The 26340-nt window shown below is 40.6% G+C and overlaps 1 protein-coding gene across 1 annotated transcript; it reads left to right on the top strand.

The window, feature by feature from the left end:
- Positions 1-3013: 3013 nt before the first annotated feature.
- RGCC (regulator of cell cycle) lies at positions 3014-16785 on the top strand. The gene is made up of 5 exons (XM_018560479.1): positions 3014-3077; positions 7648-7824; positions 13097-13204; positions 14364-14426; positions 16687-16785. The coding sequence occupies exons 1-5, from the start codon at positions 3044-3046 to the stop codon at positions 16692-16694; spliced, it is 390 nt and encodes a 129-aa protein (XP_018415981.1). The 5' UTR covers positions 3014-3043; the 3' UTR covers positions 16695-16785.
- Positions 16786-26340: the final 9555 nt, after the last annotated feature.

Raw genomic sequence — 26340 nt, 5'->3', positions numbered from 1 at the left:
GGACTATGATAGAGGAGGCAACTAGTGGAAGGCTATGATAGAGGAGGCAACCAGTGGAGGACTATGATAGAGGAGGCAACCAGTGGAGGGCTATGATAGAGGAGGCAACCAGTGGAGGGCTATGATAGAGGAGGCAACCAGTGGAGGGCTATGATAGAGGAGGCAACCAGTGGAGGGCTATGATAGAGGAGGCAACCAGTGGAGGGCTATGATAGAGGAGGCAACCAGTGAAGGACTATGATAGAAGAGGCAAACAGTGGAGGACTATCATAGAAGAGGCAATCAGTGGAGGTAACAAGGACCTATCCATAACTATAACACAGGCTAGGTCTGTGCTGCCAATGTCAATGGTAAAGCAATCATCTTCACTTATTTCTTCTACTATTCTGGAATGTGGGAACATATTTTATAAATGGTTACAGTGGATTTCTTAGGAACTGGTGCCTATGACATTGCAAAAGGAGGCCATATTGAATATGACGGGCTTCTCATCTATGATTAGATATTTATACAGCCTGTTGTATGCTGTTACACGGCAGTTTCATTAGAATACTATTTGTTTTTAATAAAATATTTTGTAAAGCGCTGAGCAAATTGTTGGCGCTGTGTAAATCCTGTATAATAATACTACAGAGTGCTTTGGTTAAATAGCTATCCTTGTTCTTTTAAAAAAAAACATATTTTGGTTTTACATAGTGTTTGTATCATATATCCAGCATATTGGTATTTGTGACATGTAAGCCCATTCCTAATCTTCCCTACACACGTGTTAACAGTAATAAAGGTTTGTCACTTCATGTGTGCTTTGGTCACCAAAGAATCCTCTTTATGTGCTGGGAGTGTCAGACATCAAAGGGTTGTATGGGTGGAATGGGTTCAATTCTGCAACTCATTACTACAAAATCACCATTTAAATAGGTTCTGTAGAGTGTTATCAGTACATGTACACAAATATTAGGGGTGGGTGCAGTTATTTGTTACTGACAGTTTCTAAATGCACACCAAAAGTTTACTAAATGCACAAAAAAACACCCATTGAACTCTTTCTCCCCCTCTCTGTCTCTCTCTCCCCCTCTCTCTGCCTCTCTCTCACTCTCTCTTTCTTACATTTACAGAGAATGGTGCAACAATCTTTAGTAGATGGTTGAGTCTGCGGGTAAAAATACCTTGCTAATAATTAGGATTTGGGTTAAAAGAAAATGACATAGTTGCCATTAGTGGCCATTTCTGCCCTTGTGAGTTGCAGTGTTTACATACTAGTTACCTTGCTCCCACTGATCAATGTTTTAAAGGGACGGCCCCTTTATTCCTTCCCTTTATGATCTGCAGAAATAAACATGCTACTGTATATAACTACTAAAATGTATGTGCATGGCAGACATTGAGGCTGATTTACTAAAGGAGATGAGAATATTCATTCAATTAAATGCAGCTTTGTCACTTTGAATGCCTAATCATGTGCAGATGAAATAAACAGGAATTTGATTTTCAGGACATTTGGTAATTCTCAACTCCTTTAGTAATCTAGCCTCTCTATGTTCAGTGTCTAAATGATTGCAGAGAAAAGGCACCCATGTTATGACCAGATTTGTATTTTCATACTTGGTACCCATGTTGTGTTCATGTTGATCTGATCACAGTAATAGGCCTCTGTAAAAGCATGAACATGTCTGTGGCTTTATGTTAAATTATCTGATGATAAATAGGGTATGTTGTATAGTAGATCCATTGATGCAGATCATAAATGAGAGACACATGTGGAGATGAGAGGAATAGATTCATTTCGACAACTAGATGATAACTTTTACATACATATGAAAAAAAAACTTTCAAATGACAATAGAGTTGGGGTGGGGGGTTGAGGTTCTCCCCTGCAGGTAAGAACTTACCTTTCATGATCTTCACTGTTTGGTGAGTATGGCTCATCTATAGAAATGAATGGGTTGTGGAGCATATGGGCAGTAAGAAAAATGACCAAGCCAGGGTGGTTTCCTTGCTAAGTCTATACAAAGTCGAACAGGACTACAGTGTGAACACTGTCGTAGCGGGTAGGAAGGAAGGTATTCTACTGAGTGGACTGGACTTAGGGAGGTGGACCTGTTGGAACATGTTGGAAAACTTTTCTTGATCAACTGGAATCCTAACAGTGAATGTGGTTTTGATTCGTGAAGCTCCATTCATTCCAAAATCAAATGTTAAAATCAAAACGAAATTCAAATGAAATTTCGAACAACACTCATCAAGTCTCTGATGACATTATTAAACGTTTGGATGAGATCTTTCATACAAACGTTCATTCAAAAATCTACCGGTGTATATACTACTTTACAAAAGTGATAGCATACAGGGTAAAAGCATGTCAATAAACTGCTGCAATACAAAACAAACTGTGTAAAGCCTGCTCCAGCGCTGACTGCTGTGTCTTCCGTGTCCCACGGTGTCTGTCCGCATGCATACTGCTGTCTGTGTGCATTGGCTTACCCTGTGTCTCTCCTCTTCTACCCTGCCAAAGATCTCTACTGCGCATGCGCCCACCCCATGATCCTTCCCGGCTGCTTGAGAATCTTCAGATCTTCGGGCAGGAGCGAGCGTCGAAGACACAGGTAAGTAAAACCTTTTTTGGTAACTTTTTACATTTTTTTATGTTTTGGTATATATCTACTGCTAGCAAGCAGTAGCTATCTGCAAGAAAAAGAGAGTTTAATTCTACATTACCAACTTTTATTGAGGCTATTTTATCACGGAGTGTAAATAAATGGAAAAAATGATTTGGCCATTTAAAAAAAAAGAAAAAGGAATCCAAAGGGTGAAAGCTCCTGAATGTCCCCATAAAACAATGACATTAGGACACCCTCCTCCATTCTGCGAACTTGCCTTGTATTGCTATTCATTCGCTGGAGCTGGTTTGGCTGAAATATAAATTTGACCGGCGCCCTCTATGAAGAGCACGGAGCGAGCTCAGATCTGTGTGCGCTGTCCGAAGGAGAGAACGATCAGAGCATCTCTACTTATAATCTTGTCCTGCTTGTAGTGACTCGGAGCTATGAAGTCCCCTACAGTGAAGACATCAAGGAGAGGTAAGATGCAGCAACTTTCACTGATGTACTAAGGGCTGTGGATCGCTCTGTGCACTTGTCACGTCTGCCTATGGTACCATGGAAGGGATCACTTGCCATCATCATGTAATGTGTTCCTGCTCAGGTTCTGCTCCTGGTGTCAGCTGAGATACTACTGTCTTGTATAGGGTGGCTTTTACATATCATATATTCCATTGTACATGGTTATGTCTGATGGACACATTGTAGGGTGCTACCATTGTGGGATCCTAACATAGGAAGGTGATAGAATAGTAGAATGTGGACTGCTCTGGAGGAGTGCTATGTAAGGTGATAGTCAGCTCACTGGGCTAGTGCAAGGTCAGGACTGGACCTCAGCAGGGGGGACAGTGACAGTACTCCAAGTCCCAACAAGCCAGACTCCATCTGATCTGTAAAGGTATCGGCCACCTTTTCATCAAAGTAATAACTCCCCGCACATAAATGAAAGGACAAATGGACATTTTGTCTCATTGGAGGCTGCAAAGCATCACACTGCAATCAATCAATGGATGGAGGGTGCAATGCTCAGCCTCCTGCAGACTGTACCTCCAGGCTGGAGCTGGAGGACCTACCACTGGTACTCCACTAACAACTATGAGCCCCTCTGCTGTGGTGCCAGATGGGACTTGTAGTCTTTTCATTCACAGACCCTGTGGGTGGAGCCATGCACAGCTGCACCAAATTCAGATCTAAGCAGAATCATGTGGGAAGAAGCACCCTGTGATTCTAGTAAGGGGGGCTCTGGACTGTGACCATGTTTCATGTAACACCCTGAATATGGGAATAACCTGAACCACGTTCACAAAGGTGTCGTTTTCTTTTATTGCAGCAAAAAGGACATCAAACTAAATGCGTTTCAGCCAGAGATTAGGCAAAAAATGAAGGCCAGGATAGGCTGAAACGTGTCTGTCGTTGACGTCCCTTTTATCTATCATGCTAAAATAAAATCCTAAAGGCCTGTGCACACTATAACATTACACTTGGCGCATGTTACTTTGTGTTTAGCGCACACTATTGCACACAGCACACCTAGCATGTTGTACCAGGCGCTAGGTGCGTTGTGTTGCCTTTCATTTGAATGTCCCCCAACGCATCTCCCGGCGGCCATGCTGTAGAAAAAGTAATGCATGCCTTATTTATCTGACATCTCAGTGGCTGTTAGGTCCCATTTAGATGTATGTGTGTGCATAGAGGTGTGCGACTTTTTTTGTAGCATTAGGCAGGTGCATTGTCATACGTCAACGTGCGTTTGCTTTGTGTGTTGACCTGCGTTTATCTTGTGTGTTGGGCATTTTCAGTGTGTTTTTGAATTGAACATTTGGAGTGGATGGGGTTAACATCCATTAACCCAGGTGTCTTCATACCTGCTGCCAATGCATCAAAATGCGTATTATATGCGTTTTGATGACTTCTTTGCCAAAAAAAAATCACTAAAAAATGGACATTGTCCTAACTTTTAATACCGCACTGCTGCTCTGCAATGACCCTATTTTTATCATGGGGAAGCTGGACACCTCAATGTGTAACTGGGCCATTGAAGCTGTAACTTTAAAGAACTGAGCTATTGCCATCCTATAACAAAGAAAATATTAATACTTTCCATTAGCCAAGACTCCAATCTCCGGTGTCCTCCATAGCCATGGCCACCGCTACTATTTGACAGTTCCAGGTGTGGCAGATTGTGTACCCCCCCTTGTTGTGTGCTGTGGTTCATCCTGCTGCTACATCACTGCTGTGCCCTGTAATGGCATGGGGTAGGCAGATGAAACCACAGTATGCTGTGGGGGGGGCATACAGTCTGACACTGCTGGAAGTGTTAGTTAGCAGTGTTGGCCACAGTTCTGTAATCATGGATTTGTTGTCCACTGGAAGGGTGACTACAACTATACTTCTTTTGCTTGGTGCCATCATTTTCAGGGTTTTACATTGTTTTAAGAGGCTGTAAGGCCCCTTTCACATGGTCTGATCAGGTGGGCATCAATGCACAGATACCCCTCTGAGGCTAGGTTCACATTTACACGTTCTGTCTCCACGTGGCAATCATGCACGAAGCCGCGTGGCTTGCCGAATGGTCACGGAGTCGCCCTCCACAGCCGATTGCGTTGGTGGTGCCATTATCTTCTAATGGCACCCCAGTCGCGCTGGGCGGATTGCGCAATGTCCCGCTGCAAATCCACCCGTGCAATTGAACATGAATGCGGCTAAAAAAGCAGTGCGTGGTGTCCCAAAAGAAGTACTTGCACTTTTTTTTTTTTTAGCGATTGCCGTGCAGATGTAACCCCATTGAAATTAATGGGGCCACACAGCAATCGCTGTGTGCACCCGAACGCGATCGTGCGCGTCCCGGCTATCGCTCAGATCTGAACCTAGCCTCATTGGAATGGAAAAATGGAGGGGAAAAAAATGAAATTACCGGACCCATGTCGGTCTATGGGGGGGTGAGATGTAAATAGACATGTGTCCGCTTACATCAGATTACATCTGTCTCTGATCCGGCACGATCAAGTGCGGCGTAACGGAACTCTGATCTCTTTTTTTTGTTCTGGTGGAACTGGAAAGAGTTGTGAGTAACCAGATGTAAGAAGACGCCCGAGCATTTAGATATGGTTGCCCATAGACTTACATTGGGCATCTGATTGGGTCCGTCTGGAAAAAGACAGGCAAGCCCGATCAGACTGCCCTTGTGAAAGAGGCCCTAGGCAAACGCATACCTAATTTTAGTGTTTACCAACAAATCTCTACATTGAATGTAACAGGAAAACATGTAACTATTGAAAGCGAATGAATAAAGACTGTAATGCTGTATTTACTGAATGACCCCATGCTATGTGCTGACGTTGCGGTCTGTTTTGGCCTGAGCATATTATGGGTGACGATGAGGTTTGCATTGCATAATAAAGCTAATCTGTGTCTCTGCACACTTCATCTGGTTGTACCAGTCATCCTATAGACAGAGATATGAAGCTTTGCTGTGATGATAAAAGCCACTTTGAAGAATTGTGCCGCCTTTAACCTGTGCTCGGCAGGCTTCTGTCATGGCAGATGCGGCTATTCAATGTGTGTTCGGACTGTCTCTATTCAGTCAAAGACTTCCCAGAAAGTGGGGAGTTCTGCCAAAGAGGCTTTCTGTGCCCTTTGTTCTCAGCCTCCCGCTAATGTTCTATTATGAAGAGTATCCACAGTGGAAGAGTTCTGCAGTGCTGCCAATACAGCTGCCTACACAGACTCTGCTGCCCACCTACTTCTAGAAATCTGTCCAGCTGATGATTGCTGGAGCAGGCAGTCAGGGGAAATTCTTGAAAACCAATCACTCTCTCAAAATGACATGAGTATATCTTTATGGGATTACCAAGTCCTGTAATAGACGGTGACTCACTTTGTGGTTTCATGCTCGCTTGAGCTCGTCTATTTTACTTTATACAGATTGGTTTGCCATGACTTATGTCTGTGATATTGTCTATAAATGATTTTCCTTTTTATCTGCTTCATACAACGACCTGTTATTTGATTTTTGTTTACTTTGTAGAGTTGAAGGGCACTGTTCTCCAATCTGTTACAAAAATGAATTTGTTAAAGATTCTCATCCTTTTAATGTTTAATCTTGGTGTATATGATTCATGGTACAGCGGGAGATGCATAGTCATGGAAACCAATCAGGGTTCATCTTCCTGATCCAGGGTTTCTAACACAAAGTAGATCCATTGCCAACTGCACCCAGTCTGCTTTGATCTGATTTTCATACATCGCCTTGCCTAGGACGGTGGACTGCAGCAGTGTTGCCTTTTTCTGTCATTCATCCTGCCTAGATTATAGGCAATATTCATTTGTGTATTACTATGCTACATAGTAGTAGTACTGTTTTTACGGGCCGCTCGTTTTGCTGTATCAATACTTGTAGCTATGTTTTGTGATGTGTGTGTGTGTGTGTGTGTGTGTAATTGTAATTATGGTAATAAAATGAGATCACTAAAGTGTATGTGAACCTTGAAAATTAAAGTTAAAATGAAGCCCACTGCAGTCTCTGAAATATGGCCAAGACCTTTAATATACCTGCCAATCCTCTTCGGAAAGAACCGCTTTCTTGTTTGTAACTGACCATGCCAGGCATGGAAGCAGATCCGTCCTAGCGGGTCAGTCTGTGTCCTTTCTTCCTATTTTGTAGTTACAGGATGCCAACGCAAGGCGTACCTGTAGTTGGAGTACTGATTACTGCTCCCATGCCCTCCAGCCAAATCACTTTAGGCAGGGAGTTTCTAGGGATGTCAATCATTCCTATAGCCCCAGATGCCTGAGGATGCTTCACAGGTCAACTCGTAACTAAGGAAAGAAGCAATCACATGGCGACCATTAAGAGCCTTTAAAAAAGTAATAACATTGTACTAATGTACCTTGATTATTACAGGTTTCCTAAAGCTTATTGTGCTTTTTTTAGGCTTAGGCACTTAATGTTACTTTATGGATCTGCACCTCAACTGGTCATGTAATAAAAAAACTGAGTGTGAGACATAAACGTACATATGTGACCCTTTTCTCTTCTCCTTTCTTGCAGCTGCCTTTATTGAATACGATGACGATTTGAATGAAGTGTTGTGTGAATTTGATGCGGTGTTGGAAGATTTCTCCTCGCCGTTTAATAAGAGGCGTTTCTGTTATGATGAACACCTGAAGACCATGAAGAGGAGGAGCAGTGCTAGTATCAGTGACAGTGGAATCAGCGACTCAGAAAGTAAGCAACTATTAAGGTGACATTATGGGAACAACATGAAATGGAAACAGGGATTCGGCTTCTACCCTAAACCTGTCCTCATGTATACCTGCCAATTGCATAAGGGCTGAATCCATTTTAGACATTCAGGAGGTTAGACATGAATGGGGTAAGACCCCAGCCTTACATTTCACATATACCCCCCTTCCAGTCTCTTTAGAAATATCCTCAATAGGACCTGCATATTTGGTGCTTGTCCTGTTTTTGTGCTCTTTCAGCAAAATCCTTATGACATAGTTGATGGGGAATGTCATGAAGCATAATGATTGACTGTCAGTGTATGGGCCCAGTCATCACCCTTGCTCATGTGCTGACCTATGTGAGAAGTATTGTTTTGGATCAGTGACTTAGGACTTCAGAGTAAAGTCAACAGTAGCTACCTACTTATTTGAAAGTTTTTTGAAACTTTTTTTGATACTTATTTGAAAGATATCCAGTGCTGCAGGGACAGCCTGTGCTTACCCACAGAGTTAGGACACTGTGCAGCATTGACAATTCTCTAAATTGTTGGCTGGCTGCCTGATTAGCAGGAAGAAACCCTGTACATACGTTTTCTAAGTGAAGCTGAACTCTTGATTGTTGGTTGAAGTTAGCTTTGCATCTGCCAGTAGACAGCCTGCACATCATGATTCATGGCAGGTCGTCTACCCCAGGATTAAAATGCATTCCTGACATGTGGCCCATCAGTACTGTCTCCATGATGTATGACTGCCTCCGAGTTTGAAACAAAATCCTGGCAGTACTTGTCTGACCATTATGTCATACCTGTGCAAATGGTAGCACAAGACTGTTAGTGAATGACCTCATCTGTTAATCAGGAAGACCTCTTCTATTCTCTTTGATCATGAATACAGCTTTCTTTGTTTTCCCTCATGGTCTAGTGTCATTAGTACCTGCAGGGTGATCAGTAAAGATTTCCCTGCTTCTTTACACTTCTCTGTCTGGGGTTTTAGGTTATTGAATTCTGAACTGGGTTTGAAGAATCTCTGGAGACAGAAATGAGCAAGATGACTCAAAAATGAAAGGCCGCTTGTTCCCCTGAGGCTCCCCAATATGAACGAGAATTGCAGGTGTTATGAAGCATGTGATATTTTTAAACTGGGTTCATATTGTGTATCCCTGTGACTTTACTAGCCATGTTCCAGTACAAATGATTTTCCTTGGTTACAACATAGGTACAAGTTATATTTGTCTGACACATACTTTGTAAAAACAGGAAGCATGTGGTTTTTACAGTTACTGCATTGTTTTTTTGTTCTGGTTGCTAAGAGAATGCCAGCTTTCGTTTATTGTGTGCATGATAAAGCCAGCTTTGTAATTTTCCATCTTTAGAATGTAGCTCTGGACATAGACTGTTGTGTGTTCTAAAACGGCTTGTTTATTGGAGATGATTTCTTCTTTTCATCTGTAATGATATACTGCAATACAGGGGTGCACAAATGAATATGGAATTCAGGATCCAGTCTGTCCAATCCAGGAGCCAGCAGGATTTTTAAGGACCCAGTTCCATTGACGGAAACTAGAGAAAACCTCAAAAATTGCGGACCTGCTGTCATTTTGAAGGAGCATGGCTACCTGGCAATTTTTCCAGCCCTGCTGTAATGGCTGCTCAGTAACAGGACCTGTGTAATTTTCTCTGGTAGCCTCTACTAGTCAGTATTCAGTTTCTTTTTCTGTTGGTGTGAAACTCTGATGTACTCAGAAATACATTATCCTGCAGTATTTGCTATTGGGACTCTGAATTATGAATGTAGTATCCTTGTCAGAACTGTTTTTAAGAAGCTATGGCTCAGTTTACCCAAAACAGATATTTTTGGTAGATGCTGAAACGTTAAACCACTTGCATCTCTCATACTTTATGGGTCAAGTGTCTGCACTTGTGTTCATGGGTCTGTACAGGTCCTGTGGCGTTATGACCGGATCCCACTTTTTCATGGGAGACGGAGTTTATTTTCATGTATTTCTTATTAAACAGTGAAACTGGAGATACTGGGTGACTCTAATGTAGGTGGAAGCATCCAAAACTCCCAGGTGGGCAGGAGTATAGTTTGGAATGTCAAGAATTTGTCAGGGAGAGCTTTTTGTTGGCCATCTAACAATATTGGATTCCCGGTGCCTACTCAGCCCACCAGGCTCCACCTATAATAAGTATTGCTCTTGTGTGGATTGACCCTTTAGCATATCCAGTTGAGTTTCTGAGCAGTTGTCTGAAGGGAAGAATCTTACCTTCCTCTGGCCTAGTACATACACCTATGGCTATATCTATTCACACCTAGTCAGTTTATGTTTTTCCAGTTTCCTGCAACTTAATGATTGCTACCACCACAGGTAAACCACAGACTGAGGTCACGGAAAGTAGTTCCTATCACTGCACTGTTTAAGTGCAGTTTGACTAAACCAATGTATTGCACCTTTTATGGCCATTGTAATATCCGAGGCATCCACCATCCATTGTAAAATATGCACCATCCAGTGTTGTACATATTTAACACATCTGAACCACAAAAATGTCAAAACAGAAAAGGAAATGGACAAACAACATGAACATATGTGTTAGCAGGGCCTAAGGGTGTCTGCTGTCAACCAGGAGTCACAGTGACCACATTTATACAGAACATATGGATAGCAGATACTGTTAACCAGTCACATCTGAACAGAGTACTCGGTGGGGTTGATTTTACTAAAGGCAAATCGGCTGTTAATATTAGCAAGGGAATTTTCACTTTGCATGGACATTTTAGCTTAGTGGATGTGGTGAAATTCGCTTTGCAACGAATACACAATCACGGGCAAGGAAAATGAAAAAACAAACTGTTTGCTTGCACATTATTAGATGATGAAAGTCAGCAGAGTTCACCTCATTTACTAAGCTAAGAGGAAATTCCCCTGCAAAGTGACCAGCCTATATGCCTTTAGAAAATCAACCCCTATGTGACACTGCATTTAGAGAAGTTGTTGGTTGTTTGCTGTGTTTCTTCCATAGCTACCATTACTATAAAAATAGATAGACAGCACAGCCTCCTGGTACTTCCCTCTTTATTGTAGAGTTTCACTAATTGCTGTCAAAGTTTTCCTTAGGGTTAGTGCGTTATTACCCAGGAATGCAAATAAAGTGTGTCCCCAGGGTATTTTGGCATTAGTGATGCTGTATTGATCCTAATGGATGTACTCAATATAAGCCATTGGATCTCCTAGCCAGTGTCTTAGCTAATGGTTGCATTCATTGGAAATATTGGAGGATCCTTCTGAAAGCTGATGGGAGGTGTTCACGCGCAAGGACTTGGAAGCTTTTTTTTTTTTCCCAACCCATACTAGAAAATGGTCTTTCTTTTTTTCTAGTTGTGTCACTGCTTCTGGTGGAGTCTTTGAATTTTTGCTTACTTCTATAATTCACCATAAACATGTGAAGAACCTTGTATGCTTTGATGGAATCCTGTAACTTCTTAAATTTTACATTTTGTATACTAATACTGTTCTTCCATAACAAGCTCACTTTTGTACAGTCACAGGAAATATTTTACAGTTATAATTATATATTTTTTTTAATGTTTGGGTAAAGCTTTGTAACTATAACTTTGCCTCTGCGGGTTCCTTATATTTAGCTGTTCCTGCTTTGGTTTGCCAGGCTAACTTCTAACTATGCATAGAACCACACCAAATGTGCAACTGAGCTATAGAACCTTGATAGAAATGGGAGCTTCAACATACGGTACATTGGATAAGATCAGATGTCATGTGACCCGCTCACATTTACTGACGCCATCATTGGCCAGTTACACTAAGGTACTGCCTAATTCTCCTGCAGTATAGATGAAATGTAGCATAAGTACAAGTTGGATTTTAAAGTATGTCCTGTTGTACTTCTAAAAAACTTTAGTTTGCTATTTCTTTTTTTTTATTGCAATGTTAAAAAAAAGTCTGGTAACCTAATGAAATTTGAGGGCTGGGCATTGACTCTGCCCTGATTTAAGCTAATAGTGATTACAGTAGCAATATCTGTTGTTTTGACCTACCAAGAGATATCCATCCGCTTTGGCACAGACAAACTGGAGAAACAAGGGCAGAGACTGAAAAGTCAATACACAACATATGCAAACACTACAGTTCTGCAATCCTCTAACCTTTTACTCTTCCATTTTATTTCTGGTGTCTATTTATGCGGATGGCTGAATTTTTTTTGTACACCAACAGTATGCTTTTCTGTACTGTGCTATGTATACATCTTATAGCTTATTTGTTATTTAGCTATGAGAAAACTGATGCAACAAGCTATTATAATTATTATAATTATTATACAGAAATTAGTGCCAGAGCTTTACAAAATAACAACTCGTGAGAGCTTACAATCTAAAGGAAGGGGCAAGTGATACAAATGGTGAAAAATGTAAGGAATGAGCTGAAGGAGAAGGTAAAAGTGCAGTTTTCGGGTGAAGGCGGGATAGGCTTCCCTGAAGAGATGAGTTTTCAGGGATCTGGTGGACAGAGTAGGAGATAGCCAGACAGATTGGGGTAGGGCGTTCCAGATTATGAAAGAGGGTCTAGAGAAGTCCTTGAGGTGAGCATGGGATGAGGCAGCTAGAAAGCAGATTGTCTTAGGAGGAGAGGACTGTTTGGGGGATATTTTGAGATGCGGTTTATATAGCTGGGAGTATAGTTGTGGATGGTTTTGTATTGGTTTTGATTTTCTGAAAATCATTATTAAAATAAACAGGACGTGCTTGCATACAATTTGCACAAACTATGACTTGGTCATTATAGTATGTGGTGGCCTCTATCTTGGATTTTATGAATCAGAGTCCTTAAGGTGCCCATGCCCCTTACAACCACCGCAAGACATTTGTCTTGCGATGTTTAGAAGCTAATTAAAAGCTTGTACGATCTGCCCATCTTGGACAGGCAGATCGTACTTGCAATCATCACAAGCCCGCCCCCCTGAGGGGCGGTCTTCCGATGACTGCAATGCTGAACGGGCAGTGTGCGCTTGCGCACACCGGCCCGTTCAGCATTTGTCTCCCGAGAACGGCACTAACCCGCCGACAATAGTACGATTCTCTGCGGGTTTTCAAGCCTGCACGGGAGACAAAAGACATGCGACCGTACAGTAGAAACGGTAGCACGCCTTCCATACACCTTGCGATAATCGCAAGGTGTATGGGCACCTTGAAACTTGATCGTATGATTTGCATTCTCTACCCCTTTATATATAGGCTTATTGTAGCCTTCTGTTTTTCAGGTGCAGATTCGCTTTGCAGAAACAGTTTTAGCTTCAGTGATGAAAAGCTAAACTCCCCAACCTTGTCTTCTCCATCACTGTCTTCTCCAACTGAAACACCACGAAAAGGTACAGTATGTTCTAACTTGCCAACAATTGCATTAGACTTCATCCAAAGCCAAAACTGGGTAGAGTAGGGAAGGGTTGAAATCTATAAGGTTTCTATAACTGTCTATATAGGACATGTAGGGAAATCGCTCTTTATGATGGTACAAACCGACCTGACAAAGATCCAAACCTTTCTAAACCATGTCCAAAACTAAAATAAAAAAATTGGCCTGGTGTTTGTCTACAAATTATCATACCAATAAATTCACGCATGATTTAGTAGGGTGCATATGGACAGTAGAAAAGGGCATTATTTGGAGAAAGAAGGACCTTTTCCTTGCCATGAGTAAGAAGGGGGATGCTGTTTTGGATTGCCTAAAGCTACATGCTCTGACTACCAGGAGCGTTGTGAGGTTCAGGTCAATTAACATTCTAGAAAGCCTATAGTTGTCAACAGACCCTGTCTTTGTAGACTTCCACTGAGCTTAGTGGATCAGGAGGGAACAGCCACTAATCAGTACTACTACAGTAGCACTACTAATTGGCAAGCAGAACTTGAATATGTAATAAGCAGATATGGTTGTGCCCATTCACACAAAGCAAATAAAAAAAAATGATAGACTGTAGTTCCACTTTAGGAGAAACGTACACAAAATATGTAGTCTACCATAGATCTCCTTCTAAAATGCTAGATGTCTTTTCTCTAGAACAAGAATGTAGCCAGTAAAGTAATGATTCCCGATCTACATACTTGTTCCAGGTCAGTGACTTAAACTGTTGATGCCTTTGGATCAGTATTACTGCCAGGTAACTATCATTTTAGAAAGAGAAATCGACAATAGCGACCTACACTCAGGTTTTTATGCAGCATAGTTCTAAACTGGTGAATTTAAAATTATGAAAATATTCACCCTATAATGTAAATCTGTTGGGCAACGGCTTGATTAAAACTAAAATGATGTTAGGTAGAGTGATGCTATCTGAAATAAACAGATCCTGAGATGTATCTGTTTTTAGGCAGTGATGCTGGGAAGTAAATGGGAGTGCTGGGAAACTGAGATGAACAGAGAATCTAATGAGCATTGAGCCTGTCTGATCCTTAGGGATACTGGTTGCTTACACTGATAAGACCTTTTAAAGTGATGCTGGAGCAATACTTGTCTTTTTTTTAATTCTACAGCTAAACTTGGAGATACAAAAGAGTTGGAAGATTTTATTGCTGATCTTGACAGGACACTAGCAAGTGAGTAGATTTGTACATGACTGTTCCCTATCGCTTTCTTAGCTCCTTGCTAAGCTTTATGCAATTTCCTTGTTTAGATAATATAATATCCAATATTTTATATTGTCACAAAGCCAACTGTTTTTTGAATTTCTTTAAGTCTGCTCAGGGGTCAGTAACTAGTAAGTGATCCACTATTTGTATAACGGATAGGCTCAGCTAAGCCTAATGTAGTTAGTCTGTATTAAATAATCAATTAAAGGTACATGTCATGAAAGAAACCACATGTGAAAGAAGGATCTAATGGAAATGGCCATTCCGAGACTTGTGCTGCCGAAATCAGGGACTTTCCTTTTGTACTGAACCATTGGACCTCATGAACCTGACTTGAGGTGATCCATATTTCAAATGCCCCATCATATCCAGTATGAGGTCCTGTCTATTTAAATTCTGCTTCTAATGATTGGATCTAAGTGGTCACAGGTTCAGTTCACTTATTCCACTCTAGCTGAATAACTAGGGTGCAGGTGAGTTGTAAAATGGCTGCTTCCTCATGCAGGGGTTTTATTCTGTGACAGGGTCCCTTTATGTTGCCTTTTTGTTTATTGCAGCGTAGCTGTCTACATCAGGTTAAATGTAGTCCTTTAAGTTATATTTGGGTGCATTTCCTGGGTTCTGAGCAGTTTGAATGAGGGCTGCATGATTCATATGAATTTGTCTGAAATACGGACTGTACAATGAACACAATGAAGAGTTGTCAGATGGGAATTTAGGGAACCATACCCAGTGGAGTGGTGGGCAGTCATAACAGGAGTTCTTACCCTTCCCAACTCTATTAAAAACTAAAAAAAAGGTTTGGCTGAACTTGAGCTTTAAAGGAGAACTATGAGGTGAGTGCTTTTCACTCACCTCATAGTTCTAGCCGACCTGTGACAATGAGACTGTCACAAGTCGGCTCAGTAGATCAGGAGGTGAGCGAACACATACCAGCGTTCGCTCGCTTCTCAATCCTGTCAAGCCTCTGCCGTGACAGGGGAGGAGCTGGATTCCAGCAATGATCCTCCAGCGCTGACTGGCGGAACGGACGGGGTGGGGGGCGGTAGAGTGATTCCTCTAGATAGGCAGAGCCAGCTGTCACTCACGCAGCTGGGCGGATCCAGACATAATTGTCGGGATCCGTTTCAGGGGCGTCGTCTCAGTATACCGCGAGCTGCAGCTCGAGGTATACTGAGCTTTGGGTAACGGGAGGATGCTAGTTTGTGTCCTCCCGTTACTCTTCAGAGAACTATGGGGAAAAGCCCTAACCCCATAGTTCTCCAAGCGATTATCGCTGCACTGGATTCCCTAAAGACCCGAAAATATATATATATATATATTACTGTATGGAGTGCACACGCATGCAGCAATTACAAGCAAGAAAAGAACAGCCAGCTTGTTAGTGCCATTAACGCCACATCATAATCTATCATTTTGGACTTGGCGAGGACCCATACACTTTAGCGCATAATTGTAATTTTTGTTGTCCAGACCTCCTTGGATTACATTATGATGAGGTTTGGCAGAACTGAATTGTGTGCCTCACATCATTTGCATCATTTACTTCCTGGGCTCTCTAATGATAGACTATCCCAAACATTCATGTAATGTGCACAGTACACAGGCTTCCCGAGCAGAGAACATGCAGGATTTAGAAGCCGTGTATCTATAACCAACTGACTAAAAGGGAACCTGTAAGCTGCTTTGCTGACTTTTTGAAGGCGCATGCTCTCTGTGAATGACGTCCTGAATTTATTATATAGTAAGTCAATGAACTAGCGAGTGAAATGCTGGAGCATCTTGTTCTAGGCTGTGAAGTCAGAATGAGGATGACAGCCCCTGCCTTACTTGTCATAACAACATAGTTAGGTCCATTATAAAACACAAATTACTTACTTGTTTTTTTATACCTTTTCTTAATGTGTTTAACATAAGGCTGGACAAATCCCAGGAGCCAGGTAGCCAATGTTCCTTAAAACTTACAGTTGGCGCCTAACTTTGGATGTATTCTCTAGTTGTCAATGGAACTGGCTGCTAAGAAAATCCTACTGGCTCCTGAATTCTATATGGATTCCTCCATCCCAGCCACTGAGTATTGATCTCTGCAGAAGTTCTTTTGCACTGCACCTGTTTATTTATCAAATGCTACATATCTAGACAAACTTTAGCGTTGGCCATACATTTCTATTGTTTTTAGGATATTGGGCTATACTTGGTTGACATCTGTATCTCTTGTCTCTTGCAGGTATGTAAAGAACTGTATAGCTGGTCAGTGTGATCAGTCTAAGAACACGGAAGGCTGTAAATCGTCATGAAGCAGGGTTACATAATGCAGGCGTTCCCGCAAGATATGGATACAGTTGACTATTTTTTACATAATGTTGCCTAATTGTAATTTAAAATGCTTTTATGGAAATAATTTGTAATGTTATAGTTGAAACAAATGTAATTAAGTTTTTTTTCCAATATAATATATTTTTGTATACAAACAAAAGGTTTTGATTTTTATTGCTTCTCATTCATGCAAATCGGTTCTAGAAAACAGTAACAGACTAGAACGCTGATCTTATCTGGCACAGGCTGTAATGAGATCAGTAAAGATATGGCTTCCTCCCTATAAATGAAATGGAGACATAAGAAAAGGTTTCTCAAGCTCCTTCAGTGCTCAGATCAACCCCTGACATGCTGATATCAAAATCTAACACGTGATGTACTTTAAAATAACCTGGATGGTGAATCCATGCATTGAAAATCGTGTACCACCCTCACAGTTCAGAGGTAAATCTGGAGATGCAAAGGACAAGAAATAAAATGGAGTTTGGGGCTGTGCACTTGCCATAGCAAAGAGTTGTCTTACTATACAGTCTGGGCACTATTTACAAAGACCAAGTCCTCATTTCTCTGTAGTTAACTACATCTCACCTAGTTTTGACATGGAGAGGTGTTTGTGGGTATGTACCTGTATGTATGAGTTCTATAAATGAGCACGACTGTCGCAATTGATATTTTAATAATGACTAAAACAGCAATTTGAATTTTTTAGATATATAACTCTTTTCTTTACAGCAAGATATTAATCACCTTAAAGTAATGGATGCAGATCAGTCCTCAATAAATAACATAAACTGTCATATGTAAGTGTATCTTGAGCTTCAGAGTATAGTGTTGTCACTACTTTTGAAGTTCCTGGATGGAATGAGTAACGCTTAGTGAAGGATTTATATAAAGTGAAGAGTCACAGGGAATCTGTGTTTGGGCTTCTGTACACACCAGGAACAGCAATGCAGTTTGTGTAGATTGCACAGTAATGACAACTGCTTCCTGCTTGCTCTGGGATGCTGTGGTAATAGCATTCAATATAGGAATTATTTTTCTTGTTGTAGCTGTGCAACAAAGATGGAGGTGGTTGGGATAACCTACTACACTACCCGGGGAAGCTGCTTACAACAGTCACTTTTTAGAAGATAAAAACTAATTCTATGCTCTAACAATGCCTGAGGTTATAGTGCAGTTGCAAGTTGTTGTTTTTATTTGTGAATAAAAGGTAACGGGTGTGACTGTGTGCCCAAAAAAATATTTTACATTAATGTCAGTAAATCATTTGTGCCAAATCCCCAAATCTTAGACAACCAAACCCAAAGAAGTATTTGACTTTTAAGGCACATACAATTATTGTCATCAAATCCCCTAACATACATTTTATTCATATTTTAAAACAATCGCGCATATTAAATTTCTGGTCCGCCTCTGGCCCAAGAATTACTTATTCAATAACAAAGCATCATTTATTATAATGGACGACAACAATGTTCAACATATTTTGGTGTAAATTGAAAAAGCGATGGAAAAATCTTGACGCATTTCATTTGCAGGGCTCACTTCCTCAGGAGAAAGGTGACTATGTGAATGTTACCCAGATCCAAGACATGATAAAATCATTACCCACATGTGTGCAACCATCAAATTTCTCTAGATCAGGGGTGGGCAAATTAAGCCCTCCAGCTGTTGTGAAACTACAAGTCCCATTAGGCAGCCACAGGCATGGCTCCCAGAGGCATGTTGGGATTTGTAGTTTAAGCACAGCTGTAGGGCCGCAGTTGCCCAGCCCTGCTCTAGACCATGGGGGTACCGCAGGAGATTCTCCTGAGAAAGAATGCCCATCCAAGTTAGACCCCCAAATCATTTTTTTTTTTTTGCTAGTCATTTACTCAAGAAGGGAGAATTATGTAGACAACAAAGAACAAGAGAGACTGCGCCTTCTCCTCGTGTGTTATCGTTTATTAGACCAATAATTATAGGTGTAATCTACTCACATACATAAGATATATACATGCAGTGTACAAATCAAGCCAAGAACCTCCTAGGCAAAGTAGCTAATGCGTTTCGGGGGCAATCCCCCTTCCTCAGAGCTCTGAGGAAAGGGGGGATTGCCCCTGAAACGCATCAGCTACTTTGCCTAGGAGGTTCTTGGCTTAAGATGTACACATGCAGTGTATAAATTATGTATGTGATTTAGATTTTATTACACCTATATTAGTCTAATAAACGATAACACACGAGGAGAAGGCGCAGTCTCTCTTGTTCTTTGTCTTCTGCATGTTTTCCGAGGATATTTCCCAATAGCCTTTTGGATGGCTGCCTCTCAAAGTGTGGAAAGATTTGAAGATATCTGATGGGAAAGGGAAGAGTTGCCAGGCGCTGGTTGTGCGTTTTTTTGATAAGGAAGAATTATGTTATTTAATCATCTGGGTGTCTTTGAAACATCCAGATTAAGGGGGAAATTTGATCTGTCATTTCAGTATGTCAGATCCGTGTCAATAACTGTCATCTCAGACACATCCAATGATCTTAGATAATGCTTTGTAACTTCCTCTTAAATGAATTCATGTCATGCAGCTATATTACCCCAGCCACAGTTTACACCTATACAAGTGGTCCCATATACAGGAGTATAAGTGCCTCTATGGGTCCTTCCCTTTAAAGACCATCACAAGATGTGTAGCCACCCCTGCTTACTGATGCTTGAAAAATATAAATGAAGTCATGTGGAATAAAACATGGGATTACTATACTACATTTTGTATATTAATAATATATACAACACAGTATAAGCTACTAATAGGAGTATAAATATTTTGGATCCTTTAAAGGGCCTATACCCAAAGGAAAGATATAATATGTGAAATTCCACCAAGCTGTACGTAAATTGAGATTTCTGACACTGTTGCTGTACAACTGAATTCTCTTTGTTAGGTGCCAAGTGTTAAAATGTTCTTCGGTAGTTTTCTTTTGTGGGTTTACTGGGCAGGAAGTTATCTGTGAATTGAAAAGTATCACCTTCTACTTTTATTACATTCAGGTTAAACATCTTGTGAAACAGCCTGAAATACTGACATATCCATCTATGAATGTTATTAATATCTCTTTTACTTGTAGAAACTTTCCTATAAAATTGAAGTAACCCTTTAAATACATCACAAATGCAGATTTTCTCACATTCATCTCTTGCTCCTTCTCTGCTGTTTTCTCATAAAGGAACAAATAACATGAGCAGTAATCCTGGTAACAAATCTCATAGGTGAAATCATTCACTATTCATTCTCTCCCTCCGCATGGAATAGTGTTCAGATGGATACATATCTGTTTACAACTTGTCGTACAGGGTTGTAATCTTGCAAAATTTGCAAACCTAAGTGAACATTTTTATTAGTAAATCATCTAAGAAGATTAACTGATCTCTGTTTTGTGTGAGACAGATGCTTAAAGTAGAACTGAAGCCACATTTTTTTTTGTTTTGGGTAGAGTAAAGGAGGTTATAACCCCTGTCAGCATTTTTTCCCCATCTGTGTCTGTGCCCAATGGGGATACCTCCCTTCACTTCCTGTACAATAGCCATAACAGGAAGTGAGAGGAAATACCTTTAAAAATGAGGGAAATCTCAGGCAGGGTTGCCAGTTCCCATCTCTCCTTGTTCTGGTCACAACCCAAAATTTGGGATTTTCTTTCACATTCAGTGATAAGTCACCAGGGAAAATAAAAAGGGTAAATCCCCCTAATGGCGTAAAAACAGCAATAAAACCTGACAGGTGTTCTAATCCTTCCCCACTCTATCCAAAACTGGAAAAAAAAAAGCGCATTTATTTATAACATATAGCGCCGACAATTTACGTGCGCATTCACAGCAGTCCCTGCTCTCAAGGAGTTTACACTCTAAGGCATAAACTCTAATCTCTACTTGAAGAGAAGTCAAGCTCCGGGCCTAGCATGCTTGGGCTTGCCATCAGTTACAACTTGGCAGTAGATGTACATGAATAATTATATTTCTGCCATGTCCTAGCATATAGCAACAGTTTTTTTTAGAATTTTTTTTTTTTTTTAAGTAGCCCTTGAGCTCTGGTCAATTGACTTTGTCCAAGCTAAGTAATACAATCTGAAATGAAGTCTCCTGCAGACAGAAGGAAACATTTTCTCAGTCTCAGACTATAAACTGTAACTTTCTGGCGAGTCACAAGGTGAGAGGCAGATGGGTGTTGAGTTGTGTGAGACAACCGGACCTTGATGATGACTCTAGAGAACATCTGAGTAATAAGGTTGATGAAGGCATTGTCTTAGGGAGTACTGTGATACATTTGCACATTAATGACCTTGCATACAGTTAACATGAAGAAATATTTGTATCTCTTGGTCCGCTATAGAGCGCCATTCAAGTTCCTCCTAAAATATTTATTTGGGCTATTATGAGACTGCCATGCCTGATGGGATATATATTTCCACATAGTTTGCTACCATTTTCCCAGGCTGATAGAACAATTCCGATATTTGTGCCATGGTCTTCTTTCACAGAGAAGTAGGTCTTTGTTCAGCTATGACATGTGGCTCCATATGCCCTAACACTGTGACCCTTTTTACAAATTCATTAAGAATGGCAAATGGAATGTTTCCATTTAAAAGCTTATTTCTTGAATGAAATATGATAAAGTATAAAATTACAGTTTTGTCCTAGAATCCTGTAAAAGGAAGGCCATAGAGTTTAAAAATAAATCATATTCACTATATAATCATAGGAAAGTATTCTGCATGATGAAGCTAAGCCATTAAAAAGAGCAGAGACCATGCAGCCAAGCACACAGCGCTGCATAGAAAAGCATGCCTGCAATGCTTGCCGAGCTAATGTGACAAATGTGCCATGTGCTGATCATTTGTACACATCTCCCTGATTATGTCCTTTATATTTAAATGAAAAGTTTTCCAAATGCAAGTTCCAAACTCTGTATGAATTTGGCAGTGAAAGTAAAGCGACATTCTGGAATTCATTTACACTGAACACTATTTCCAGACATTGAATAATTTGCAGACCGGGATCCCTAAAGGATCAGTCGGGCAGACCTACAAATATGTAAAGTAACCCCTTCAATTCTAAACAGACTGCCATTATAGTAGAGAGAACAGGCTACATATTTATTAAAAATTTTTTTTCCACGTAAAATACAAATAACAAATACTTCATTTTTTGTGCTTCCTTTCTATCAGTTATGGGAAACAGCTGACCTACAAGGCTTCAATGTTTCCTATTACACTTGGCACACTTATTTCAGTGCCAACTCTTCTTCGATGTGCTGGAAACACAGGACTCTTCATCACATTGGAAACTGTCAATAACAACCATTAGTACACTTCACAAAAGCTATTATACAATGTGTGTGTGTATATATCTTTATCTATATGGATATAGATATATACAGTATACATATAATATGTAAAGCCTGCTATTTCATATCTACTGTTTATGTGAACTTACAATACAATGCCTGATATATGTCATACATAGGGTCTAGCACAATTATTGTGTGCTTCTGTTTTTAAATTGTACTTCGTGAATCATGGATGAGAGGTGAAACAAAGAGCAGTAATTGAGTTTTGATGAAAGAAGGTTGTTCGACTGTTGAGATTTATACACACCGGAAGAATGTGTATAGTGATGCAGTAAATGATGTGAACAATTACTTCTATATGTTTGGGCCACTGAAGGATTACATCCGTGGTATGAGATTTGAGGAGCTGCAGAAAGTTAAAAAAGCTCTGAAGGAGTGGAGCAAAATCCTATGTTTGGTTCTGGTGCCCAAGAGCCCAATTGGGGATTTGGAGTATCTACTGGTTTGTTGTCCTTAAAGCCTATCTCCAGGTAAGATTAAGATTAAGATTGTGCAATGGGGCTACCCTCACACTGCAGGGGTTTACTTCTCATGTATGTCTAGGGGTATGGTGATGAGGACTTTTGCTTACCTGATCCCTGTTCCCCAACAGTTGGCACTCACCTTTCCCCCTCTACTACAGCTTGTGGATTGCGCTGAGGGGGGAAGAGACTGTGGTCATCAGTCTTGGAGCCAGTGGGAATGAGGTAAGTAAATGTCCTTTACAAAGTCCCCCTAGACCAGAATGAGCAGTAAAACCCCTGCACTGCAATACAAGCTGGAATATTAATTTACGCCATCGGAAAGCAGTGATGTGTTTTCGTCAGCTGTCTTCTGTTGCTTCTATATACACCACCACCTTAAGATCTAGCGATCTTGTTTAGAAGGTACATGGCTTGGCTTCTATGGTTTTCTAGGTCTTTGCATCAACAACTGATCCATCTGATTTGGTGCAGTTATTGGCCTTGCAGTCATATTGTTGTACTGTATATAGCTTGCATTGGTTACTTTCAGCTGTTGTATTTTCCTTGCTTTTTTGTAGTTTTAGATTGTATGTGTTGCTTTTAGCTGTTGTAGTATTCAGTTAGCATTTGTAGCTTTTAGCTTTCATAGAATGTAATTTATATTTGATTGCAGCTGATTACTTGTCACAGGCAGAGCAAAGCACAAACACTGTCTGGTGATCCTATGCCAAAATGCGAATAAGTGTATTGTTGTACTCTAGCATGGGAATGTATGGACTTACTCCTCTTTCCTTTGCCTTTACGAGTAAATGTTGGACAGTTTATGCAGTTCACTCAAGCTGTCCTTGTGACTGTGGGTAGTAAGGACTGGATGTTGCCCAGCTGAAAATCATAGGCTTTAGTAGGCATTTCTAATTCTGTTGAAACAAGCTGAGGGCGTATTTACTTTAGCAATTCAGTTCTTAGGGATTTGGAAATGTAAAGAAGCATAAGGAGTCAGTTACTTAGCTGCACTGTGGTGGGGGTATGCTTTACTGTATCCAGACATAACCCATAGGGAGCAGCCACTAAGATGTTGGGGATTATTGCAATATATTTAAGAATATGCACATTTATGGTCCTTCTATGTGACTCAGTTGCCTCTGTATTGCCCAGAAAATTGTAATTTTTTCCTGTTTACTTATGTTAGATTACATTTTTCTCTCTTTGCTTTGTGCGTCTTTTGCCCTCTCTCTTTGTTGCTGTAACTATTGTCACTAAGACAGAAGATGAGAGAAAAGCAAACTTTTATAATTGTCACTGGAACAGGAATAGAGGGGAAACCTTCCAAAGGGTAGAACTGTCAATGGTGGAATTTTCTGTCACTTTGGGGAGATTTTCACTCACTTCCCATACACTACAGGACATAGTAGTAACGTAGCTGGAGAAACCACAGTGCCCAGTGGAGGACCAAGTATTAGATACACCCACCAGGAAGTGAAGGATTCCAGTGGTGCCCATAGCTCTCTGAAAGAGCAAACACAGAGAGTTAAGTATTAGGGCCCATTTATACGTGTTGGTGCGATGTGGTGCTGTACATAAGGCACTGCAGCACATGGTACCGCAATACCGTGCGTTGTGGTGTATAATGTCACAAAACATTCTGCAAGTCTGTTTTTCTGTGCGTTGCCAGCCCATTCAAATAAATGGGATGCTGAAACGCAACCCATGTTAAAGTGTTTTGAGTCAATGCAATGTACCAGCATGAATGTTCTTTTACAAGGTGCTGCTGGTTGAGGTTCACAGTTTGCTTTAAGATCAAGGTAGAGGCTGTGGAGAAATAATCCCCAACTTCATGTTTTTCCATCCACCACTCCACCTCAAAAAAATATTACCAAAATATACAGTATGCATACCTTAATTATAACCATCTTCCAGCCACCCAGATGATGAGCGGGGTCCACCTGTTTCTTGCCTTTCATTGCTGGTGAGCTGCTGCTTACTGCTGCACCCAAGCTGTGATCAGTATAGTGTGAGCCAAGCCAGCTTAATGGAGTGGCCATAATGCATCATTCAACCCAAAAGAAGACTACCACCAGGAACAGTGCCCAAGGGAATGTAAGTATTGCTGCATTTTTTATAAACCTGCTTGATCATTTATTTTGGTTTGCTGGTACATGGGGCAAATATCCGTGTATTTCCCTAGTAAGAAACATTATCTTTGTTCCTCTTTATGTGCATTAAGAGGACCTTAGAAATTAGATCAGAATGATGTTTTAGGGGCCCTTCATACCTTTCTGTTCTGGTGCATTGTGTTAAGGCAGTCTAGTTAATTGAATGGGCTGGCATCAACCAGAACAGATGAAAATACACAGATGTAGAGCCTACATCTGTGTATTTTCATCTGTTCTGGTTGATGCCATTGTAGATGTAGTGCACCTTAATATATGGTAGTGTGTTACTGTGCGTCACTGTGTACTGCAATGCAAGTGTGCTGCTTTGTGGTTCCATTACAAGTAAATGACAGAGTGACACACACCTGCAATTGGCCAACACATTGTGCGCTAAAGCTTTTCCATTCATATGATCGGTTTATTCTGTTCATGCTAAATGGTCATTAGGCAGAAAACACTTTCTCATCTGGCAGGGGTCCTTACCTTGGATTTATGGTCTCTTGTGCTGCAAAAATTCTTTGCTTCTGGCATTAGGAAAAAATAACAATTTATTCTTTGTGTCCAATTAAGAAATTGTAGTAGCTAATTTGCTCATTAGAAGCCCTACAGGGCTACGAATAACTAAAGCAAAGTTATTAATAGGTTACATTTAGAGAGCTGAGTCAGTAGGAATTATAGGGAGGAGTTCTTTGGTCAGAGTTCTTCTACAATGAAAATCATTTAGATGACAGGGCTTCTAAGATCACAAAGCACACGGTTCCTTTCAGCAGCATACTAAGCAGCTACCAGAGCTATACGCATGCAATGTTTCCTTCCACTACAGTACAAATAGAGGTTTTAGAGGAGACAGAAGTTATTTGACAATACTTGAATCACATATCCTGCTTCCTATTTTTAGGTGGTGATGGGCCAATAACCTGTTTATTTACTTTGTTTTACTTGTAGCTATTCTGTAAATCACTGGTAAGGGCTGCCAGAGCCCCGGAAAGATCCAAGATTTGCAAATATTGACTTTGTGAAGGTTGATAAATTCATACTTCTGCACAGGCCCCCAACCCAATGAGACAGCGCATGTGTCTGGTGATAAGTTGCTCAGACACAGAGTATTGCATGACAAGGAAGCACCCAACACCCCAGAAGCCAAGTTGGTTTAGGATGCTCCAGTGGTGTACAGTAATGCTGTAGGTATGGTGAATACTATAGAGCTATTTAAATTGTGCAAGATTGCATCAAGAACTGAATATTAGTGAAATGTTTTCCTCGTACTCTTTGTATTCCTTATTTCTATGGGACAAGACATAAAGCCAGTATTCCCCGTGTATTATTTCATGCTTAATAGAACAGTATGATTTCACAAAGTGAGAACACCCATGTAAGCAATGTCATGGTTCTTCCAGCATAAATGTACAGACAGCTTGTGTCTATAGCATGTTATATTTCTCAGATATTATAATTATAAAAAAAAAAAGCAGAAATATAATTCAGAGTAGCTGTCTGATAAATACGTTAGCCTTTGGATGCTGGAAACGCTGGTTCTCCTCACATAAGTAAGCAGAAAGGCTCCTATTTCATAACTGTTCTCATGTCAGAG

This window comes from Nanorana parkeri, unplaced genomic scaffold (genome assembly GCF_000935625.1).
Source record: "Nanorana parkeri isolate BGI_ZX_2015 unplaced genomic scaffold, ASM93562v1 scaffold457, whole genome shotgun sequence".
NCBI classification, from domain to species: domain Eukaryota; kingdom Metazoa; phylum Chordata; class Amphibia; order Anura; family Dicroglossidae; genus Nanorana; species Nanorana parkeri.
This window is presented reverse-complemented; position numbering and strand designations above follow the sequence as displayed.